General features: G+C 38.5%; 1 protein-coding gene across 1 annotated transcript; it reads right to left on the bottom strand.

The window, feature by feature from the left end:
- Positions 1-683: 683 nt before the first annotated feature.
- On the bottom strand, positions 684-18,641 carry pold4 (DNA polymerase delta 4, accessory subunit). Its single transcript, XM_017435677.3, has 5 exons — positions 18,504-18,641; positions 16,099-16,214; positions 13,494-13,583; positions 3,828-3,939; positions 684-719 (listed from the first exon to the last, which is right to left on the bottom strand). The coding sequence occupies exons 2-5, from the start codon at positions 16,202-16,204 to the stop codon at positions 695-697; spliced, it is 333 nt and encodes a 110-aa protein (XP_017291166.1). The 5' UTR covers positions 16,205-16,214; positions 18,504-18,641; the 3' UTR covers positions 684-694.
- Positions 18,642-20,390: the final 1,749 nt, after the last annotated feature.

Genomic DNA, 20,390 nt, shown 5'->3' with positions numbered 1-20,390 from the left:
CCTGCTGTTCTCCATCACCTGAGGTGGAGTCTCCCACTGTGACTGTGGGACTTCCAGCCCATAATCAGTACTCTATTCCAGCCACTTGGTTATGATGTTCCATGTATGCTTTGTCTGCCTGCATCTTACATCCTGCTACTATGTGCTGGACTGTCTCAGGGGCATCTTTACACAGCCTCCATCTTGGGTCCTGCCTGGTATGATAGACTCTGGCCTCTGTTGCTCTTGTGCTGCCATGATTAGTGTCTGTCTGTCCTTCAGTCCAGCCCTTTCTAGCTGCTGGTAGGGTTTGTTGATATCAGCCACTTCCTCAATCTGCCAGTGGTACATACCATGCAGGGGCTTGTCTTCCATGATGGTTCCTTTCTGTCCTCTTCCACACTGGGTTTCTGCTGCCTGAGACATTCACTTAGCAGATCGTCATTGGGGGCATCACATATACGGTTATACTATTCATATTTCTCAGCTTAATATTTATTATTGTTATATATAAATTATTATTTATTATCAATAACTTGCTATTAGTTTATTAAATGGTTTCTCACACAAAAGAAGAAGCAGAATATTTAGTGGTATCTGTTTATTAAAAGTAACAATAAAAAAAAATTTAAAAAGAAAAGAGAAATATTGGTAAACATAGTTGTAAAACATAAATTTTAAAATCCGCATGAAGGCCTGTGTCATCTTTTGTTCCTCAGAAAGGATATTCGCTCCACAAGCTGAAAAACACAAATGGGACAATGATGAGATGTAAATCAATATATGAAAAATGTTTTTCCCTGCTCAACATTATTTTTTTAGAACTACAAAATCTCAGAAGAGCAGCTGAAATTAGGTCAATCAGCCTGCTTTCAGTGAACAAGAAAGTGGCAACTAGCATTAAAACAGGATTTTATTTTTATTTAAAAAAGCTCTTTCACTTATTGATGAAGGGATTACATTTTTAAGTCAGTCAACAAATATTATTTCTTCCCTTTCAGACCTACTGGACTGATTTTTTTTATTGATTTGCCTCTGTCTGGTAGTTTAAGGCAGACTTAAACTTAAAAATTCAGACTTAAAAATTCTTTACAAACTATAAACCCTGTTGACTCTAAAGTAAAGGAGTTATGGAAACACAACCCTAAACCCCATCATTTTTTGAATAGATATTTTACAAGATACATAATACACTGTCCACAAAATACTGATATATGTTTTTGTGATCCACAAGTGTCATCATACAATATCAATATACCAACATGACAAATTCATTTTCCCTAGTGTGCAAAATACAGAGGTGAAGAGTGTGGGTTCCCATCATTTACATGTTAACACACTTAGTACAGCCAGAGAAAAAGAAGTTTGTAAACCATTTCATGCCGTGTATAAGAAGATGCATACACCACATACCTGACTCAGATCAACCTTAACTCCAGCTGCTTCACACCGTATTTACACCTCCTCCATGTTTTATGTTGCAGCCTGATTCTATTCTCCACCACCCCATTAACTACACTTGGTACCACATAATGACAAGGAGAAATCATTCTTTTATAACATTTTGTAAGTTGACAGCACTGACCAGTCTCTCAATCCCTCACTCTGAAAAACACCCCCACAGCATGACGTTGCCACCACCATGCTTCACTGTAGGGATGGTGATAAGGGGTGTCTGGTTTACTTGGAACAGTTCAAACTTGGTTTATCCAGAACAGGGGATTTTCTTCCTCACAGTCTGAGAGTCCTTCAAGCAGCCTTCAAGTATTGTTCCACTCAGCCACTGTTTCAGCCTTGTTTTTTTTCCCACTACTGACTGAGCCATAGAATAGTTTATGCAAACAGTTCTTTCAGCACATGTCAAATTGAGTGTCAATGGAAAATGTGGAGAATTAACCAGTCAAAAATATTAAGTACACGCCCTAACCCCCCGAAGTCCAAATAATTTCAAAAGTACTGCTTCCCTACTCAGGGACGTTTCTGGGGTAAATTACAATATCTTAAGGGTTTTTTCATAATATTTATCACAGCATAGCATAAAAAAATGATTTTATGTTGTATTTTATGTTCTTTTATCTTTCATTCTAGTTGCTTTAATTTTATGAAATGTTCTTTCGTTGAGCATCTGTAATTGGTGAACAAAATGAGTCCCTCAGACCAGTGTAAATAAAACAAAACAAAGAATTAAAAATCTAGCTTTCCTTGAAGGAATCCATAAAGCCTGCTGCTTTTCATGCCAGAGTTTTAAACTGACATAATCTTACAATAAGAGGAACAGAGTTGTAGCTATTTTGGCCAAACACTGTAAATGACATTATCTCATTGAAGTATGTGTGGTTCATGACTATCAACCACTACTGTGTCAAATTTAGCTCAACGTTGTAAAACTGACTTGGCTATAGCATTTTTTGTGTTGGCTAAGGTCAATTAGCTGTGGTGGCCATCTTGAATTGGATTTGACAAAAGTTAATCAGTTGTAGCTGACCATCCAGTGATCACTTTCTGAGCGTTTCAATCAAAATGGGTTGTCCATTCGGGCCGAGGCAGAGTGACAACAACAAAATAGAATGTTTTCAGCGCTCCTACTTGGCCTACCCTGAACATTTTCTAAGATTTAAACATGACAGGGCATGGTTGTTTAACTTAGAAGTATAGTTGACCCCCCCAAAAAATAGAAATATCAGCAAACTTATGTAAATATAAGTATACTGGTCCTTCCGATACAAAGCCCAGAGCAGCCTCACCTCCAGTAGTCCCACTGAAAACTTGAAATCAGAGATCATCCATGCCGGCAGGGCCATATGGAGCTGAGGCTTCTTTGCAGAAGACTTCGACTTCCTCAGGGATGACATACAAGCAGTGACGGCTGATTCCCTACAGTGCAGCTCATTTAGGAAGCAAGATGAGCTCAGTGCCTGCTTGCAAAGAAGACTGGAAGACTAGTTTTAATAATAATTGTTTTGTTTTTTATTTTTAGAGTAAAAATCAAAATCAAAACTATCAATTAAATTATTTGCACAGCCCTATATTACTGCACATGTTCTGGACTTGTCCAAAATTATTCCAGTTTTGGCAGTGTATCTTCCTGAGCTTTTCCAGAATATGTGGGAAACAGTTCACTTTTCTCTGTGTCTGTGTCACAGTGCATAGTGTCCTTCAAGTTAAGATTGCTGGTGTGCTGCAGCTGTTCTAATGGTAAATAAAAAACACAACGTTACAGGAAAACTGCCAATTTCCTGAGTGGCACCTGCTCAAAAAACAAAGCCAGGTAAACATTAGATGACTCATACGTCATGTGTGGCCCTGCTTACAAGCCTGTATGTTCATGGCAGGCTCTGCTCTGGGGGAGGAGCTATGGAGGGAGGGCTGTAGCAGCAGAGAGCAAGGGGGAGGGGCCTGTAAGGTGGGCTTGTTCAAATTTTCAGGTTAAGTCCACAGTTTTCCCAGAATTCCCTGCTGAAGCTTTAATAGTTCATTTCCTCCTGTCCTTTGTGCACCACAGTAGATATGCACTCCTGCTGTTAAAAGTAATAACTTTGACTCAAAGTAAATTTTTAATGACTTTTTACTTTTAGTTGAGAAGATTTTGACCCAAGTGTCTACCTGTACTTGAGTAAAATTTCAACAAAGTAACAGTACTTTTACTTGAGTACATTATACATTATTGGTGGGTCAGTGGTCAGTGCTGTTGGCTCGTAGTCTTGAGGCTGTGGGTTTGAGCCCAGGTTGCATTGGGGAGGGCATCTAGTATAAAACAATTGCAAAATCTTTCGCTCGAGTTCACTTCCTGTGGCGACTCCTGCAGATAGAAGCAGCTGAAAGAAAAACAACAACATCTCCAGTGTTACCTTAGGCTGTATTGGGGATCAGTGTGTTTTTGCAGTAGCAGGTCTTTGATCTCATCAGGTGGATTCACACCATGACATTTCGCTCTCTCCCACCTCTGCAGCCGGCTGATGCCTACAAACACAAAGGGGTTGAGAGAAACCGGTCCCAAAAGAACTTTGAAGTGCAGCTCCAAGACATCACCACAGAAACACAAAGCTCAGAAAAACACAGATCTGTTGCCTGTAACATCACCCAGAGCTTTAGAACTCAGCTGTACTTTACAGATGTTTATTACTGTCATTAGAAAAAATAATACTAATATAATACAGGGTTTCCCCCCAGAAAAGAGGCTAAGCCTGGTGGTAGGTGGCCGTTCGCCGGCCGACCGTGATTTAGTAAAAAAAAAATGATTAAAGTTAACAGGACAGTTGAAAATATGGCTATTTATTATGTGATATTGTAAGATATTTGTGTCAAATATTTACACAACTACAGTTTTACAAAAAGGCACTTTTGAAATACTTTTTTACACAAAAATACAATTAAAATAAATACTAACTGTTTGGACCTAATTTGAATCCTAATTTAAATCACATTTACAAATAAATTAAATGAACATAAATGAAAAAGTGCAAACAAAGCACCAACACACGTCTCACTTCCAGGCCAATGAATAACAACAGAGAACTCTGAGAAACAGACAGATGCTGTACTGTACTGTGCTTTTTGTGGCACAGGCTGCATGTTGGATCACTGCATGTAACAAAACAAAGCATATCTAATACTGAATTTAACAGCATAATTTTACTGGTAAACGTGGATAAATTACCACGTGTCGTATTAATATTTTCACTAAGCACAAAACATGCTTACCATATTCAGTCTTGTAAAGCCACCTGCTGAATTTCGGCTCAACTAACCAGTTTTGGTTAAACCCGCTCGTTCCATGTTTATTGCTGTGGCTCTGACAACATGCTAACTCCAGGTAGCTGAAGGAGGCTCAGCCTCAGGGCTCATTAGAGTCCCGCAGGGCTCCGGGAACAGCGCTTAGGTACGGTGCTTGCGTCGGTGCAGTATTCTCTGAAAAGACGGGGGGGCAGTACGCTACGTAACCAGTGGAAATACAGTAAAACAGAGAGCAGATTTTCTGGCTGTGATACAGAGAGGAAATCAACGAAGCGGAGCAGCGAAAATCCTCCATTTTGAAAGGAGCGTGGCGTGCGCGGTCTGAGCGAAGTTACAAATATCAGGAGGTACATGAACGCGCGGGGCCTTCGCGCAGGGGCGGCGATCAACACGTAGATTTATACTTTTGGGGGAGCAGGTGGAGAAAAGAATTAATGCTAGGAGCATTATTTTGCTTTTACTTGTTGCTTTCTTTGCATCACAAAAGGGACAGCCTTTTACGTTCACACAGTTGCATCAATGAATGACTCTCAGCTACCACCGCATCAAATCTTTTATATTATAAGTGTAAATTTATAGCATTTTTTTGTGTTAGCTAAATTTGCCTAGCTGTGGCAACCATCTTGAATTAGATTGACCCCAAATGTTAATCAGTTGTCGATCACGCTGCAAGGGAACTACGGACACCATGAAAGGTCAAACAACGTATTTCGGCGAAGTTGACCCACTGTTTTGCTAGTGTGATAGATAGACAGATCAAGCATGCATGTTTTTTGCCACGTGAGCGGCACGGAGACGCAGGGGGAACGTGGCTCGACGTAACAACTGCACCTTAGCCCAAAAGGAAGGCCGATTATATTTTTCTGGTGTGCTGCAGGTTATTGTTATACAGTACATTTATTACTCATTAAAACAGCACAGTACATGTTTCATACTTTTAATTACCGGTACTCGTACATATACGTAAAAAGGTATGCAAATATGTACCGGTAACTTGTTTTTTAAAATGTTAATAAAAGGGATGTGTTCCCAAACAGCCATCTCTTTCCTGACAATCCCCTTTGTGCATATTCTCTTACATATGGTAAATATTAAAACACCTGTGGCGTTTAGTCCGGTGCGGCTAATGTATGAACAAAACAGGATTTTCCCCTAATTTTAGCTTGTGCGGCTAATATTCAGGTGCGTCTTGTAGTCCGGAAAATACGGTATTTGTTTACCAGATATCCAGCTACATGACTAGGTCTAAAACTTCCTTAAAGCTGCCATCTTCACTCCAGGAGGGGGTTGCCATGAAGAAAAAGCTCTGCATTGCACAGTTTGCTTTCAGCTTTTTCTTTGTTTTCAGTCAAATGCTCTCACCAGTTGGTATCTGGTGTGACCACCATTTGCCTCACACAGCACAACAAATCTCCTTTGCATTGAATTGATCAGGTTCTTGATTGTGGTCTGTGGAATGTTGGTCCACTCCTCTGCAATGGCTGTGAAAAGTTGCTGGATATTGTCAGGAACTGGAACATCTCGTACACGCTGATCCAGAACATCCCAAACATGATTAATAGGTGACATGTCCGGTGAGTATGCTGGCCATGCAGGAACTGGGATGTTTTCAGCTTGTGTACAGAATTGTGTACAGATCCTTGCAACATGGGGTCGTGCATCATCATGCTTCAACATGAGGTGATGGTGGTGGAAGAATGACACAACAATAAGCCTCAGGATCTCGTCACAGTCTCTCTGTGCATTCAAAATGCCATCAATAAAATGCACCTGTGTTCGTTGTCCATAACATATGCCTGCCCATACCATAACTCCACTGTCATTTCAAAGTTGACATCAGCAAACCGCTCCCCCACGCAACTCCATACATACAGTCTGCCATCTGCCCTGTACAGTGGTCCATGAAATGAACACCATATGCCTTCAAATGTTAGCATTTGCCCACTCAAGTCTGTTAAGATGACAAACTGCAGCCAGGTGAAGACCCCAGTGAGGACAATGAGCATACAGATGAGCTTCCCTGAGACTGTTTCTGACACTTTGTGCAGAAATTCTTTGGTTATGCAAACCAATTGTTGCAGCAGCTGTCCAGGTGTGTGGTCTCAGATGATCTTGGAGGTGAAGATGCTGGATGTGGAGGTCCTGGGCTGGTGTGGTTACCCAAATTCTCTGAAATGCCTTTGGAGATGGCTTATGGTAGATGTAATGGATAGTTTTTGGGGTTTTCACATTGATTTGAGGGACAAACCTGATACACGCCGCGGTATTTTGTCAGTAATAGCCTCTCTGTATGATCCACTAGGATTTCTTTCACCATTCATTATGAATGGAAAATGCATTTTACAAGATCTGTGCCGCAGAAGCATTGGGTGGGATGACTCTCTGCCTGAGGACTTGCATGTACGGTGGGAGAAGTGGAAGATCAGCCTTCAGGATGTGGAAAGATTAATGATACCAAGATGTTATCATCCACAAGGATTTGGAAACATTGTTAAAACAGAACTACATCACTTCTCAGATGCTAGCAACCTAGCATATGGTGCATGCTCCTACCTCAGGTTTGAGAATGACAAAGGTGAAATCCATTGTGTTTTGATCATGGCTAAAGCCAGAGTGGCTCCTTTGAAGATTACAACTATTCCTCGGCTCGAGCTTTCAGCTGCAGTGGTTGCTGCTAGGTTGAGTGTTCTGTTAAAATCAGATCTTGATATGAAGATGGATGCAGAGGTTTTCTGGACAGATTCACAAGTAGTGTTGTCATATATTATTAATGAAGCACAACGGTTTCATGTATTTGTGGCAAATCGGGTCCAGATAATCAGAGAGAACACAAATCCAAATCAATGGAATCATGTTGATACCACTGAAAATCCAGCAGATCATGCGTCAAGAGGACTGTGTGCCTCTGAGATTTTAACCACTAACGGGCTAACAGGTCCTGAATTTTTGTGGGAAAGGGAGATAAAAAGGGAATTTAAATCTTGCCCTGATCTGTTAGTTGGTGATCCAGAGGTTAAAACTGTTCAGACATTTGTGACGACATCAAATGAGACTGCAGACTTTCTGGAACGTTTCACTAGATTTTCATCCTGGTCAACACTGATTAAAGTAATAGCTAGAATCAAAAGAATTGGACACAGAAACGAATGTTATTCAAATGTGGTGAGTGTTAAAGAACGTGAGAATGCTGTTAAATCAGTGGTGAAACTTGTACAAAAACAGGCCTTTGGCTCAGAGATGAAGCTGTTAAAAGGAGGAGAGATTCTTCCATGTTCCAGCCCTCTGTTCCATTTAAATCCATTTGTGGAAGATGGTCGGTTACGGGTTGGTGGACGATTGAAACATTCATCTCTTGGTCATGATTTGAGACATCCACTGATTTTGCCAAAAAACAGCCATATCACTAATCTTATTTTGTCCTACTGTCACATTCAGGTATGTCATCAAGGCAGAGGTCAAACCCAAATGCAGCTCAGGATAAATGGGTTTTGGATTATTGGCTGCAGCAGGTTAGTGGCTCAGATGATTTATAAATGTGTGCAGTGTAGGAAGCTCAGACGACCAGTGGAAGAACAGCTTATGGCTGAGCTTCCAAAGCAACGCTTGGAGGCATCTGCACCATTTACTTATTGTGGTATGGACTGTTTTGGTCCTTTTGTTGTTAAAAGAAATTGTAAGGAACACAAAAGGTATGGGTTGGTGTTCCCCTACCTCTATTCGAGAGCTATTCACATTGAAATGTTGGATGATTTGTCCACAGATTCCTTTATTAATGGCCTGCGCTGTTTCATTAGTTTGAGGGGAGCTGTTTGCCAGATATATTGTGATCAAGGAAGAAATTTTGTAGGAGCCCAAAATGAGCTAAAACGGTGTGATCCTAAAAGTCTGGAGGGTTTTCTAGCAGAGAACCAATGTGAGTTCATTTTTAATGCTTCATCAGCAAGTCATGCTGGTGGTGTTTGGGAGCGTCAGATACGCACCATTCGAAATGTGTTGGCCTTCACTCTCTCTCAAAACCTGGGGAAACTTGATGATGCTTCATTAAGAACTTTCTTTTATGAAGCCATGGCTATAATTAATAGTCGTCCTTTAACATTAAAGGAAATAAATGACCCTGGTTCTCTTGAACCTTTAACGCCTAACCATTTGCTTCAAATGAAATCTGAGCCTGCCTTGCCTCCTGCAGGAACATTTGTGAGGGAAGATATTTATTCCTCAAAACGTTGGCGCCTTGTACAGTTTCTGGTTGAACAGTTTTGGAGTCGGTGGAAGAGAGAATACCTCCAGAATATTTCCATTAGACAAAGGTGGCACGTAATTCGGCGCAATCTAAAAGTAAATGATATTGTAATTGTCAAAGAGGATTTTCTCCCAAGAAATAAGTGGCTGTTGGGTCGTGTTGTGGAAACAATGGTTGATAGTGATGGCTTGGTTAGAAGAGTGAAGTTGAGAACAGGAGAACAAACATCAGGAAGGGATATTATCTCAAAGAGTTCAGTGATAGAAAGACCAGTGCAAAAGTTGGTGGTATTATTGGAAAGTGACTTGTAAACTGAATGTACACAGACAGGTATGTTTTAAACAATCTGCATGGTTTAAGGGAAACTTTAAAATAATGCATGATTTTTTTTGGTAATAGTTCATGCATTATTGGTGGGAGTGTAATGGATAGTGAACCATTTTAAATTTAGAAAGTTGCCTAAATTATTCAAATGTATTATTCAAACTATTTATTGTAAATTATTGGTATGATGTTGCAGATTGTTTAATAATATTTGTTTGTTTTGAGCCAGCACTGTTGGTGGTTTGTATTTTGTTTTGTTTATTTGTATTTGCACTTTGTAAAGTTTTTTTTTTTTTGATTGTACCTCAAGGGCTGCCGTAGCTAAGAGGGCAGGCCTATAAAGGCTGGCAAATCATTGTGTTAATGAATGACTTGAACAAACTGTCAAAACTTAGTGTTCCCCGGTGAAAGCAGCGAGGTACGTTTTATTTTGTTGTTTGGGTATTGTAAGTTTATGTTTATATTCTAATATTTGTATATCTGTTTAGTTTTCACAGTGATTACGGTGACTGATGGACCAAATCAAAAGAAAAATAAACAAACGGAGAAAATCACCCGTCGAGACTGCGCAAATTTATTCAAGTGCTGGGGAGCTGCTACAGTAGAGAAATGAACATTCAAATCACGGGCAACAGCTCTGATGGACATTCCTGCAGTCAGAATGCACACTTGCTGTGGCATTGTGCTGTGTGGTAAAATGGCACAGTTTAGAGTGGTCTTTGATTGTGGCCAGCCTAAGGCATTAATGTGCAAATAATCATGCTGTCTAATCAGCATCTTGATATGCCACACCTGTAAGGTGGACAGATTATCTTGGCAAATGAGAAGTGCTCACTAACACAGATTTACACAAATTTGTGAACAATATTTGAGAGAAAAAGGTGTACATAGAAAAAGTCTTAGATCTTTGAGTTCAGTTCAAGAAAAAAGGGAGCAAGTGTTGTATTTATATTTTTGTTCAGTACAGCTCTATATCTATATAACTGATTGAGTCACAGCCAGTTATATGTTCGCTAATTTCTGTGGTGTCCATCTTGAATTGGACGGACTCCAATGGTTTATCAGTTACAGATGTTCATCCAAGAAGGTACGCTATTTAAGAGTAAGAGCAATTCAAAAACCTCAATGGATAACCATCTGCACCAAGATACTTTGCCCAGAAAAGGGAAAACAGGGCACCCTCCTGGAGTCAGGCCTAGGGTTGGGGAGCTTGCCAGCAAGTGCATGGTGGTTGATCCCTGGCTCCTGCAGTTAGGCCAGACCAAGCCCAAAAGAGAGACAGGCCACCTCCACAAATGCCTACCACGTATGAGGAGAACTGTCGAGATTGGGTGCCATGTGAGCCGGGCAGCAGGCAAGGGAAGGTCCCTGGGTGTGCCAATTCCTAGCCACATAAACTAGCTCTAGGTACGTGGAATGTCACCTCACTAGTGTGTAATAAGCTGGAGGTTGTGTGTGAGGTTGAGTGATACCAATTGGGCTCACCTCTACACAGATCGGGCTCTGGAACCAAACTCCTTCAGGGGAATTGAACTCCCTATTAGATTAGAGTTCCCCAGGGAGAGAGGCATTGGGTGGAGGAGCCCCTGGCTGAGGACCTCAGTGTTGGAGTTCTCCCCAATCAACAAGAGGGTTGCCTCTTTGCAGCTTCAAGCTTAAAGAGGTATGTTTCTGACTGTTTTTGTGCTTATGCTCCAAGATTATGTGACGCAATCTGTAAACCAGGGCGGGATCAGCCAGCAGCAGCTAAACTCATGCTTGGCTCATTTGCAGTCTAGAGCAGAAAGGGTGAACATCTCTTCTGACTGCAGCTGGGCGAGGCTACTGTGGGGACTGGACTGCCTGTGAGTGCTTTGGGATGGGGGAGTCCCACTGCAGCAGTGAGAAGAGCAAAAACAGTATGTCAGAGTCCAAAAAGTCAAAAAAAAAAAAAAAACAACAACAAACCAAACCAAAGAAACTGGACTTATTCTTATTTTCTGTAGTTGAAGATGTTTTGCTTCCCATCCTGGGACTTCACACTCTCCAGTTCTGAACTGAGAAAGCTTCCCAGACTGGAAGCGAAACATCTTCAACTACAGAAGTCCAGTTGCTTAGTTTTTAAAAAAAAACTTTTTGGATTTCCCAAGTTCTGGATGATGGGAGGTCTACATAATCAATATATGTCGGAGTTTCCAAAAGTCTCCAATAACACCTAAAAAGTCGCTAGATTTGTTGCTTGTCCCTTTTTTTTCTTTTTTTTAATAAAAGAATTGCTAGAGAGGTCTAAATATCACTAAATTGGCTACACTGGTGATAAAAACAACAGAGTGCAGGACATTTCTCTCCGAACTGCTGCCACACAAACCACTTAAAGTGAAAGAGACATCTTCCGTGATAATCTCACCAGAGGACATAATGCTGACTGCATTTAGATAAAGCTTCACCAGACACCTTTCTGTTTTGCTTCCTAAGACAGTTTTTAGCTCAACAAGAAAATCTTGTGAGATCTTGTGGCACAAAATCTTATTATATCCCTAATAATAATAATCAGATCATGGTGATGCATCATAAAAACACACAATAAGAAATGTATTTGCAAACAACTATGTTCTATAAAAAGAAATGATGTCAGAATAAGAAAAAGACAAATGCGTATTCTTTATCTGTCAGGGTTTGGGTTTTCTTTGTGTTTTTGTATTCAGATTGTTTCTTTTCTTGTCTTCATGTTCTGTCTTGTCTCTGTGCTTCTGTCATCATTCACTTCTTCTCAGTCTCTCTCGTTTGCCTGTCACACCCATCTACACCTGCTCCTAGCTTTGTAATTGTCTCACCTGTGCCTACTTCCACTAATTACCTTCTATCCTTAAAACCTGGTCATGTCCTCTACTTGTCGCTGGTCCGTTGTCACTTCTTGTCTTGCCTCATGTTTTGCTCATGTTTGGATTTTGGTTATGTTTAGTTTTGCTGCCACGTCAGCCTTTGTTTTGTGTTTATCTTAAATAAATTAGTTCTTTCCTGAAGATGAGTCTGCACTCTGGGTTCGCCTCTCTTTCCTGCACACCTGACATCATCAAATAAATATTTATAAGAATTAATGGTTTTTTAGATTTGTAATGCTTGCCACTGAAAGAAGGAATTTAGAAAATAACCAATGGATATACATCTACAACTGGTTAACTTCTGAAGTCAATCATATTCAAGATGGCCACCATAGCCATGGTTATAACTCAGCCACTTATAAAGACATTGAGCTAACAGTGTGGTGGAAGATAAGAATCCTGGATTTTAATTAAACTTTTAGAAAACAATCAATGGATGTAATACAATTCAAGATGACTGCCACAGCCAACAAGCCTTAGAAAACACAATAATTCCGCCAATATTACAAATATTCAGTTAAATTTAGTATTTTTGTATCTGAGCCTCATCCTCAACACATCCTTCAAGCACTACACAGTATTTCCACTTAAAACTTTGCCCTAAATGTTGGCATCAACACCTTGTCCATCTGTTAGCAAAATAGTTCATGAATCATTGGTTCATGAAATGATGAAACTCTCAGAAAGTAATCACTGGATGTACATCTACAAGTGAATAACTTTTGCAGCCAGCCTAAATTAAGATTGTCACCACGGCTAATCAACATTAGCTAACACAAAATTGGTTCTAACTCAGTCAATGTTACAGATATTGAGCTCAAATTTAGTGTGGTAGTAGCTGACAGTCATGCCCAACACACTGGGCAACACCTTTGCTTAAAACTGGCTGTTAGCAAAATATCTCATGAACTTAGAATGTAATCACTGCTATTACATCTAAAATTTATGAACGTTTGAAGTCAACCCAATTTAAAGCTGCTGCCACATGGAACTGGCATTGGCTAACACAAAATGTGTCTAATTCAGTCAACTTTACAAATATTGAGCTAAATTTTGTGGTAGTAGCTGAGACTCATCCCCAGAAAACTCCCTGATTACTGCAAAGCTTTTCTCCAACTCTTCGACAGTCTAGTTGTGTTAAGCAACTGATTTTCTTTTTATTGATCTTCTTCAGAAACAACAACTGCAACAAAAGAAATAAAACTGCTTGGCTGATTATCTGATATTATATCCAATGACATTAGACTGATTTGAACATGTGTTTCAACAATACACAGATATAACTGTAAATTTCACTGACACCATTGAAGCTCACTTGTATTTTCTGCCAAAAGTTTGTGGATGAGATGTGTTACCTGTACAGGGCCCAAATCTCCAGTCCAGGTCAAACTGTTTGAGTTTCTGCAGCTCTTCCTCTCTGACAGTTTGAGCTTCATCCTCTGCTTCTATAAGATAAGTTATTGATGTCACAAAACAACATGTAACATCAACAGAAACACATATATAGTAAAGTAAAAAATATGTTTTCCATCTATTCTTAACACTCAAGTCTTAATAAATAAAGAAAAAGAATTCTTTGTAGAATGTTGTGCCACCACATGCTAACACTTAAATTATAACATTTCTGCAGCAACTTGGAAGGATTGAACAACGCTGCTGCACAACCCTCCAACATGATTCTGTAATAATCTCAACTCAGGAAAATGCTAGGAAGTGTAAAAAGAACTAAGATCAAATTGAATTTAAAAACTGCTGCCCTTGGCTTGTTGTGGTCACCACGGTAACCACTTGGGTTGCAAAGTTCTGGGAATTTTCAAAGTTGGAATTTCTTCATGGGAATTAAGGAGAATTTAACAGGAATCTGACATGAATGAGAATAAATCTGGAATTTAAAATATTGAAGGTTGGCACTTAATAAAGGTTTTAAATATATGTTGGCAAAAATATATCGTAGCATAATATTGACTAAGGAGAAGCAGGTAAAGAAAATGGATGGATGGAATATTGACTAAAACATTCAGATTTCTTTGCTGTACTGTGCTATGATAGGTACCAGACCCTACAAAATGATTACCTGGACATGTAGGTACAAAGAATAACATGTATAGGTTTTGTCCAAAGTTGTAGATAGTTTTGTTGTGAAATGCAATGTACTGAGATTTGTTTTTATGTAGGTGAAATGACAGATAGAGACAAAATAATGTTCTAATAATATGTAAATAATTTTATTTAGAGTTGTGTAAATGACATTTGTCATTTTTTGTACATAAATTTAGACACTTCAACGACTCTTTTGTGATACGCAATTTACGTTTTCCTTTTTTATGTTAAAATTATGACAAAAACAGGAAAAACATGGAATGTGAATATTTTTGTTCAGAGGTGTGTGCATGGATTTAGAAAAAGCTTACAACAAGAAAAAATGGGCTGTAAAAATGTTCCCCTGGAAGGTTTCTGGATATTTACAGGAAATGCTCCATCCCTAGTAACAACAGACCTGTGTCTGTTAGTGGCTGACTACCAGACACAAACAACCATTCACACCAACTACAAGTCACATATTAAAAATGGTTGAAGTGTGAGCGGCAGACATGCATTCTTATGTTTCCACAGGGTTTTATGTAAAATATTTGGTAAGTTATTAAGACCATTCACTTCCACTTTTGAAGTGAATGGCTTTAACCAAAATATCAATGAAATCTTTCGAAGTTTGGGTGGGCCCTCTGCATTCTGGGAGGAATTTGAGAAAAAACATGAGTCCTATAACAATGAGAGACACTGGGTGAAGAAAACAAAAAATACCAATGTTTTGATGTATAATTTGTACCAAAAACAGTTGTGGGAGTAATCAGAGTTTAGACAGTGCATAGTTAGTGTGGCATAATCAACTGTAAGTTGAATATTCTGGGATGAAATTTCCAGAAATCATAGAACCTAAACTGTGACTGTGTAAATGCCAGTTCAGTAAAGTTCAACTCTGTGCCCTGTTTGAATTTTAATTATGTTTTATTTAAATTGTGAAGTGTGTCTTAGATATAGAGCTCCAAAGATGGCTGTATTGTCCCTACATATGTAGGAAATCATTAAAAGTCACAGTGGGATTAGCCAAAATGTCTACTGACAAGCCACAAAGCTCCTGGTAGGATGACCTTTAGACAGATGAGACAAAACTGGAGATTTTTGGCCAATTACAACAACTCTATGTTCACAGACCCAAAAATGAAACGTGTGAAGAAAGGAACAGTGTGGATGAGGATCAGTTCTGTTCTGGGGCTGCTTTGCTGCATCTGACACAGGGCGTCTTGAATCTGTGCAGGGTAACATGAAGTCTCAAGACTATCAGAACATTCAGGAATAAAATGTGCTGCCCAGTGTCTGAATGGTCTCAGTGTTAGGTCATAGGTTCCCCAGCAGGATAATGACCCAAAACACACAGCTAGAAACACCCAAGAATGACTAGGAACAAAACATTGAACTGTTCAGCCTTCTGAGCCCTGATCTAAATTCGACTGATCATCTGTGGAAGGAGCTGAAACAGGAACCCTTCAAAGCTAAGACAGCTGGAGCAGTTTCATCTCAAGGAGTGGGCCAAAATACCTGTGGACAGGTGCAGAAGTCTCAGAGAGAGTTACAGACGTCACTTGATTGCAGTGATTACCTCAAACTGTTGCACAACTAAGTATTAGGTTATGGGTACAGTTCTTTTTGTCAAGACCAGCTTCATTAGATTATTATTTTTTAATTCTGGTGAACCAAAACTCAAAAGAAATGACTGATTTTTAGTACTTTTTTTCTTATTCATATTTTTGTCAGGTTAAAGTTATTTCAGTGACCTATTTTTGTTTTTTTCTTTAATGAAACCAAACAAACAAATTTGACTGCATCTGTATACACAAAAATATCAATAGGAAGAATTTGGTTGGTGAAATGTTTCATGTGAACACAAGTGCACCTCCTTACCTGCCTCTGATGGAGGAGGTGTGGGGCTCTTCTCCTTTTTTCCTCCTCTCCTCGTTTTTTTCACCACCTTAAAGGAATCGGTTATCAATCCACGCTTGGCTGTCATGGTGACAAATCTAGAAAATACACACACCAGTACATTTTACTGTAAACATAAAGATAATACAACTCAAAAATCTAGATAATCTTTTATTTTGAAAGCTAAAGTTAGGCTAAATCCTAAAACTTAAAAGCACAGTGCACCTACAACTATAATTTAATCTTTCTGCTGACAAAACAATTAACTCAAATAAAATAAAAAAAAAAACAAAAAACAAGCAACTGGCTTTCTATTCTGGAAATGACTATAATTCACACCTTTGTGCATGAGACCAAAGCATCTCTCTTGTGAGCCAGGCATACAAAGACCCTAATGACCCACAGGTGGGAGGGGAATGAGATTAGTCTGCATGTGAAAGGAGCATGTAGTTTAAAGTTGGGAACTCCATACTCTCAATTCTGAACTGAGAAAGCTCCCCAGGTGGGAAGTGAAATGTGTTCAAGTCCAGTTGCTTCTTTTCTTTTCTTTTTAGTTTTGGTAAATAAATTGTACTTAAATAGCACCATTTTAGCCGATCAGGTCACTCAACACAATTATACAATTTTTACAACACAATCTGCCCTCATTTACCCATCCACACACACCTTTATACAGCACCCTACTACATCTCTACAAAGCTAATCTGAATAAATCATTCTATGGAGTCTACTCAGTGATTTAAACTCCATTCATACACAGATGGGGTCCACATCAGAGGCCCTGGGGGGTTCAGTGTCTTGCCCAGGGACACTTTGACATGTAGCAGACTGTTCTAACCAATGAGCCACAGCTGTCCCCAGTGATATTTGATATTGAAGACATAGTCTAATGATGTTACAAATTGGGGGAGCAAAGTCTGGAAGACTTAAACAAAAACACAGCAGACACAGTCTTACCCCAGAACAGAGCTCTAGGCCAGTCCTGAACTGGAACAATCTTCTCTCTGAACAAACCAATGTCAGAGCAGTCTAATATTGGAAAGTGTTTGTGATGTATGAAGGAATACATGCAGTGCTGTATGGTTAGAGGTCCTGAGGTTTGATTCCCCAGTTTGTATGTAACTATTAGAATCAATTCTGTCTCTCTTAGCAAAATATCTCATGAACCACTGGACAAATTTTGATAAAATTTTCAAGAATTAATCACTGAATGTACATCTAAAACTGATCAACCTTTGGCACCAACCAGATTCAAAATGGCTGCCATAGCCACCTGACCTTAGAAAATACAAATTTTACAGATAATTGTCTGAAATGTGGTGTGGTTGTGCCTAAAAGTCATTCAAAGCACATCCCGAGCTGAGACATCTCAACACGTGTAGTTGGCTTAGCTAACAGAATTTAAGCTACTGTTTTTTACTCCCATCAGATGGATGGACCAATCAGACAGCTGCTTACAGGTGCCCACCCCTCTTTATTGTCATGATTAATCAAAGGTTATCTCTTTGAAAGAGGCAGCTTCTACTAGTTTAATATGATGCTGAAGGTCTAGAAGTAGATATGTATATTTTCAGACAAGTCCTGGCCTTTTTTCTTTAAAGAACACTATCAGGCCTGAGAGCCATTTGTGAACAGGCCTGGTCTAAGCAACAGTACCTCCCAATAACGGATGACATCACACGTAACCTTATTCACAAAGTTTATTCAAACGTCATCTTATCTCATCATAAAAAGATCTTGGGTTAAAATTCTGAGAGGAGATTGGCGGGTGATATGAAATCCTTTAGAAGACACTAAGCCTTAATTAAGAAATTGTGTACATGTAGTATTATGGTTTAATGTAGCATTTATTACACATTTAATAAGTTATATTTATTGCAGGCTTTCAGCACGTTTACAGCTCTGGGAGGACTGATTTTAAAAAGGAGGAGTCAAAATGGCTTTGGATTGTAGCAAGCATGTTTCAAAATAAAACTATATAATCTTTTAGTTTTAGACAGACCCAACTTCCTCATCATGTATGTAACTGATGTATAAGGTAACCTTCTGTTATGTTGAACGGCTTCAGGGTAAACAGAAAGCGTTATCCCAGTCATAGTGTGGATGCATTTCTAAAACACTTAAGAAAAAAAAAACTAAGTAACAGCAGCATAAACAGATATGAACCTCATTAATGCTTTTCTCAAAGATGGTGCACATCTTAGAACCTATTAGCAATAATTAGTTATTATTTATCTCTAACCCTCCGTGAATATTTTGAATTAATGTTGCATAAAAAGGATCACGCTCTGTTTGGCCTAACAAGCTGATAAATGTATCCACGGTATTGATAAACTGTCGTGGTTCAGCTCAAATCTGCGGGCGAAGATACATTTCTTTTTACTTACTTTGTTCAGTCTTTTAGGAGAGCTGTGTTATCTTCTTTCAGTCTGGAGGAACCGTAAACACACAGTCTTTGGGAGGAAACCCCTGAACCAAAACAATGACGCTGACTCTTTTCTCTTCCTCTTCCACTGTAACTACAGAATAATCCAAGTTAGACCGCCACGGTGCTGCCACCTGCCGTTTGCTTTATATATTACATGTCAGAATACTGTGCCAACAGGGTCCTCTCCATAGACGTATTATACTGAATTATATCATTCTTTTTTTTTTTCATTTCTCTTTGTGTCGCTGTCTTAGAATGAATTTGATGTTGCATTTAGGGGACCATATGCTCCCTTTTTCCACAAGACTAATGTAAATATGCAACTATCATGAACGTTAATTACACCTGACCTTTCTCTGTGGTTATCATGTTATTGAAGGTTGTCCTAAGAAAATCTTTACTGTTTGATTGACATGTTCTACTTGACCATCTATGACCACCAAGACACCAGTCCAGAGTAAGTCCACTGTTTTTTGTTTGTTTTGTTTTCTTGTTTTTGCTTTGTCCGTATTGTTGGTATGGACTTTGAGAGTACCAAAGTAAGCATGCAAGTTAGAGGATCAACTGCAAGGATCTCATCTGATGAATCATGGAGGCTCATTCTTTATATCAGTCCAGCTTTTCAATGGCTGGTAAACAACAGTATATTAACAATTTTGATTCTTCCCCTGTGCATCTATTTCAGTGGCCCCCTCCTCGTTGCTATGGACGTCAACTGCCAAAAAATTATAAATGAATAAATACAGAAATGAATCCCTCAGTAAAGTAATTACAGTAAAGTAATTAAATTATTGTATCAACAAATGCACCATATAAAAATAAAAATTAAATAGCAGACTTTTAGGCAGTTAATATGATATAAAATGTGGCATGGATCAATATTTGTATGTTATTTTTATTTAATAATTCATTTGTGTATTTATCCCTATGTATTTGATTTATCATTTGTTTTCAATTTCATTTTTTAATCAGTTCCTTCTTATTTTTTGAGACATTTTTTTCTGTATTGTTTTTCTTTCCTTTTTTGTATTGTATTTTACTTTAATTAAACCTATTTTGAATTTCTTTATATTTGTCTCTTTTTTTACTCTTTATAGATTTATTTTCTTCTCTATTAATTGCATTTATCCCTGTATGTTTTCTGCCAAGTCTATTAATTTTGGAATCACATTTTCCTGCCTCTCTTTTCTTTTTTGTCTGTAATAATGTGGAGCTACAACTGTTTCTCTTGAATCTTTGAATCTCTCTACATAAAAAGTCTCATTTTTTTCTCCCAAATAATACGCTGTTAATCGGGAGACGGTTAAAAATGTGAATGCAAAATCTTCAATTCATAAGTTATGCAGAAATAATTAAGATTTATTTAAAATGATAAAAGGACATACAGTATGTGTGATATTTAGTTATTTTTTACAGTGATACAGTGCTTTAAAATACAAGATTTACTGAGCTTTTGAATTAGATAATTGCTTTCCAGTAGAAGTGATACATTTCAGTGCTTGATCATTAACGTGGTGGGAGTGTCAGTTGATCAGGTAAGTGAAAATGCAGTTTTTGATCTTTTTCTTTATATCTCTCTTCAGATTTCTCACTTTCTTTATATTTTGTCTTTGTAATTGGTAATGTTTTACTAACCTTCGTAAAAGTTTGCAATAAAAGTAAATATTTCACCTCTGATTAAGAAAATGATGCACTTCAGAATGTCAAGCTTGTGGTTTCAGTCAATAGAAACCAACACAGGGTATTTATTACTGCTGCATCTGAATCAAGTTTTAATAAACTATTTTTTTAACAAACTATTATCTGAAATAGTGCATTACCTAATTACTAAATATGACTTGTTGCT

The sequence above is a fragment of the Kryptolebias marmoratus genome, linkage group LG6 (genome assembly GCF_001649575.2).
Source record: "Kryptolebias marmoratus isolate JLee-2015 linkage group LG6, ASM164957v2, whole genome shotgun sequence".
NCBI classification, from domain to species: domain Eukaryota; kingdom Metazoa; phylum Chordata; class Actinopteri; order Cyprinodontiformes; family Rivulidae; genus Kryptolebias; species Kryptolebias marmoratus.
Note: the sequence above shows the minus strand (reverse complement) of the source record. Positions and strands in the feature narration are given on the sequence as shown.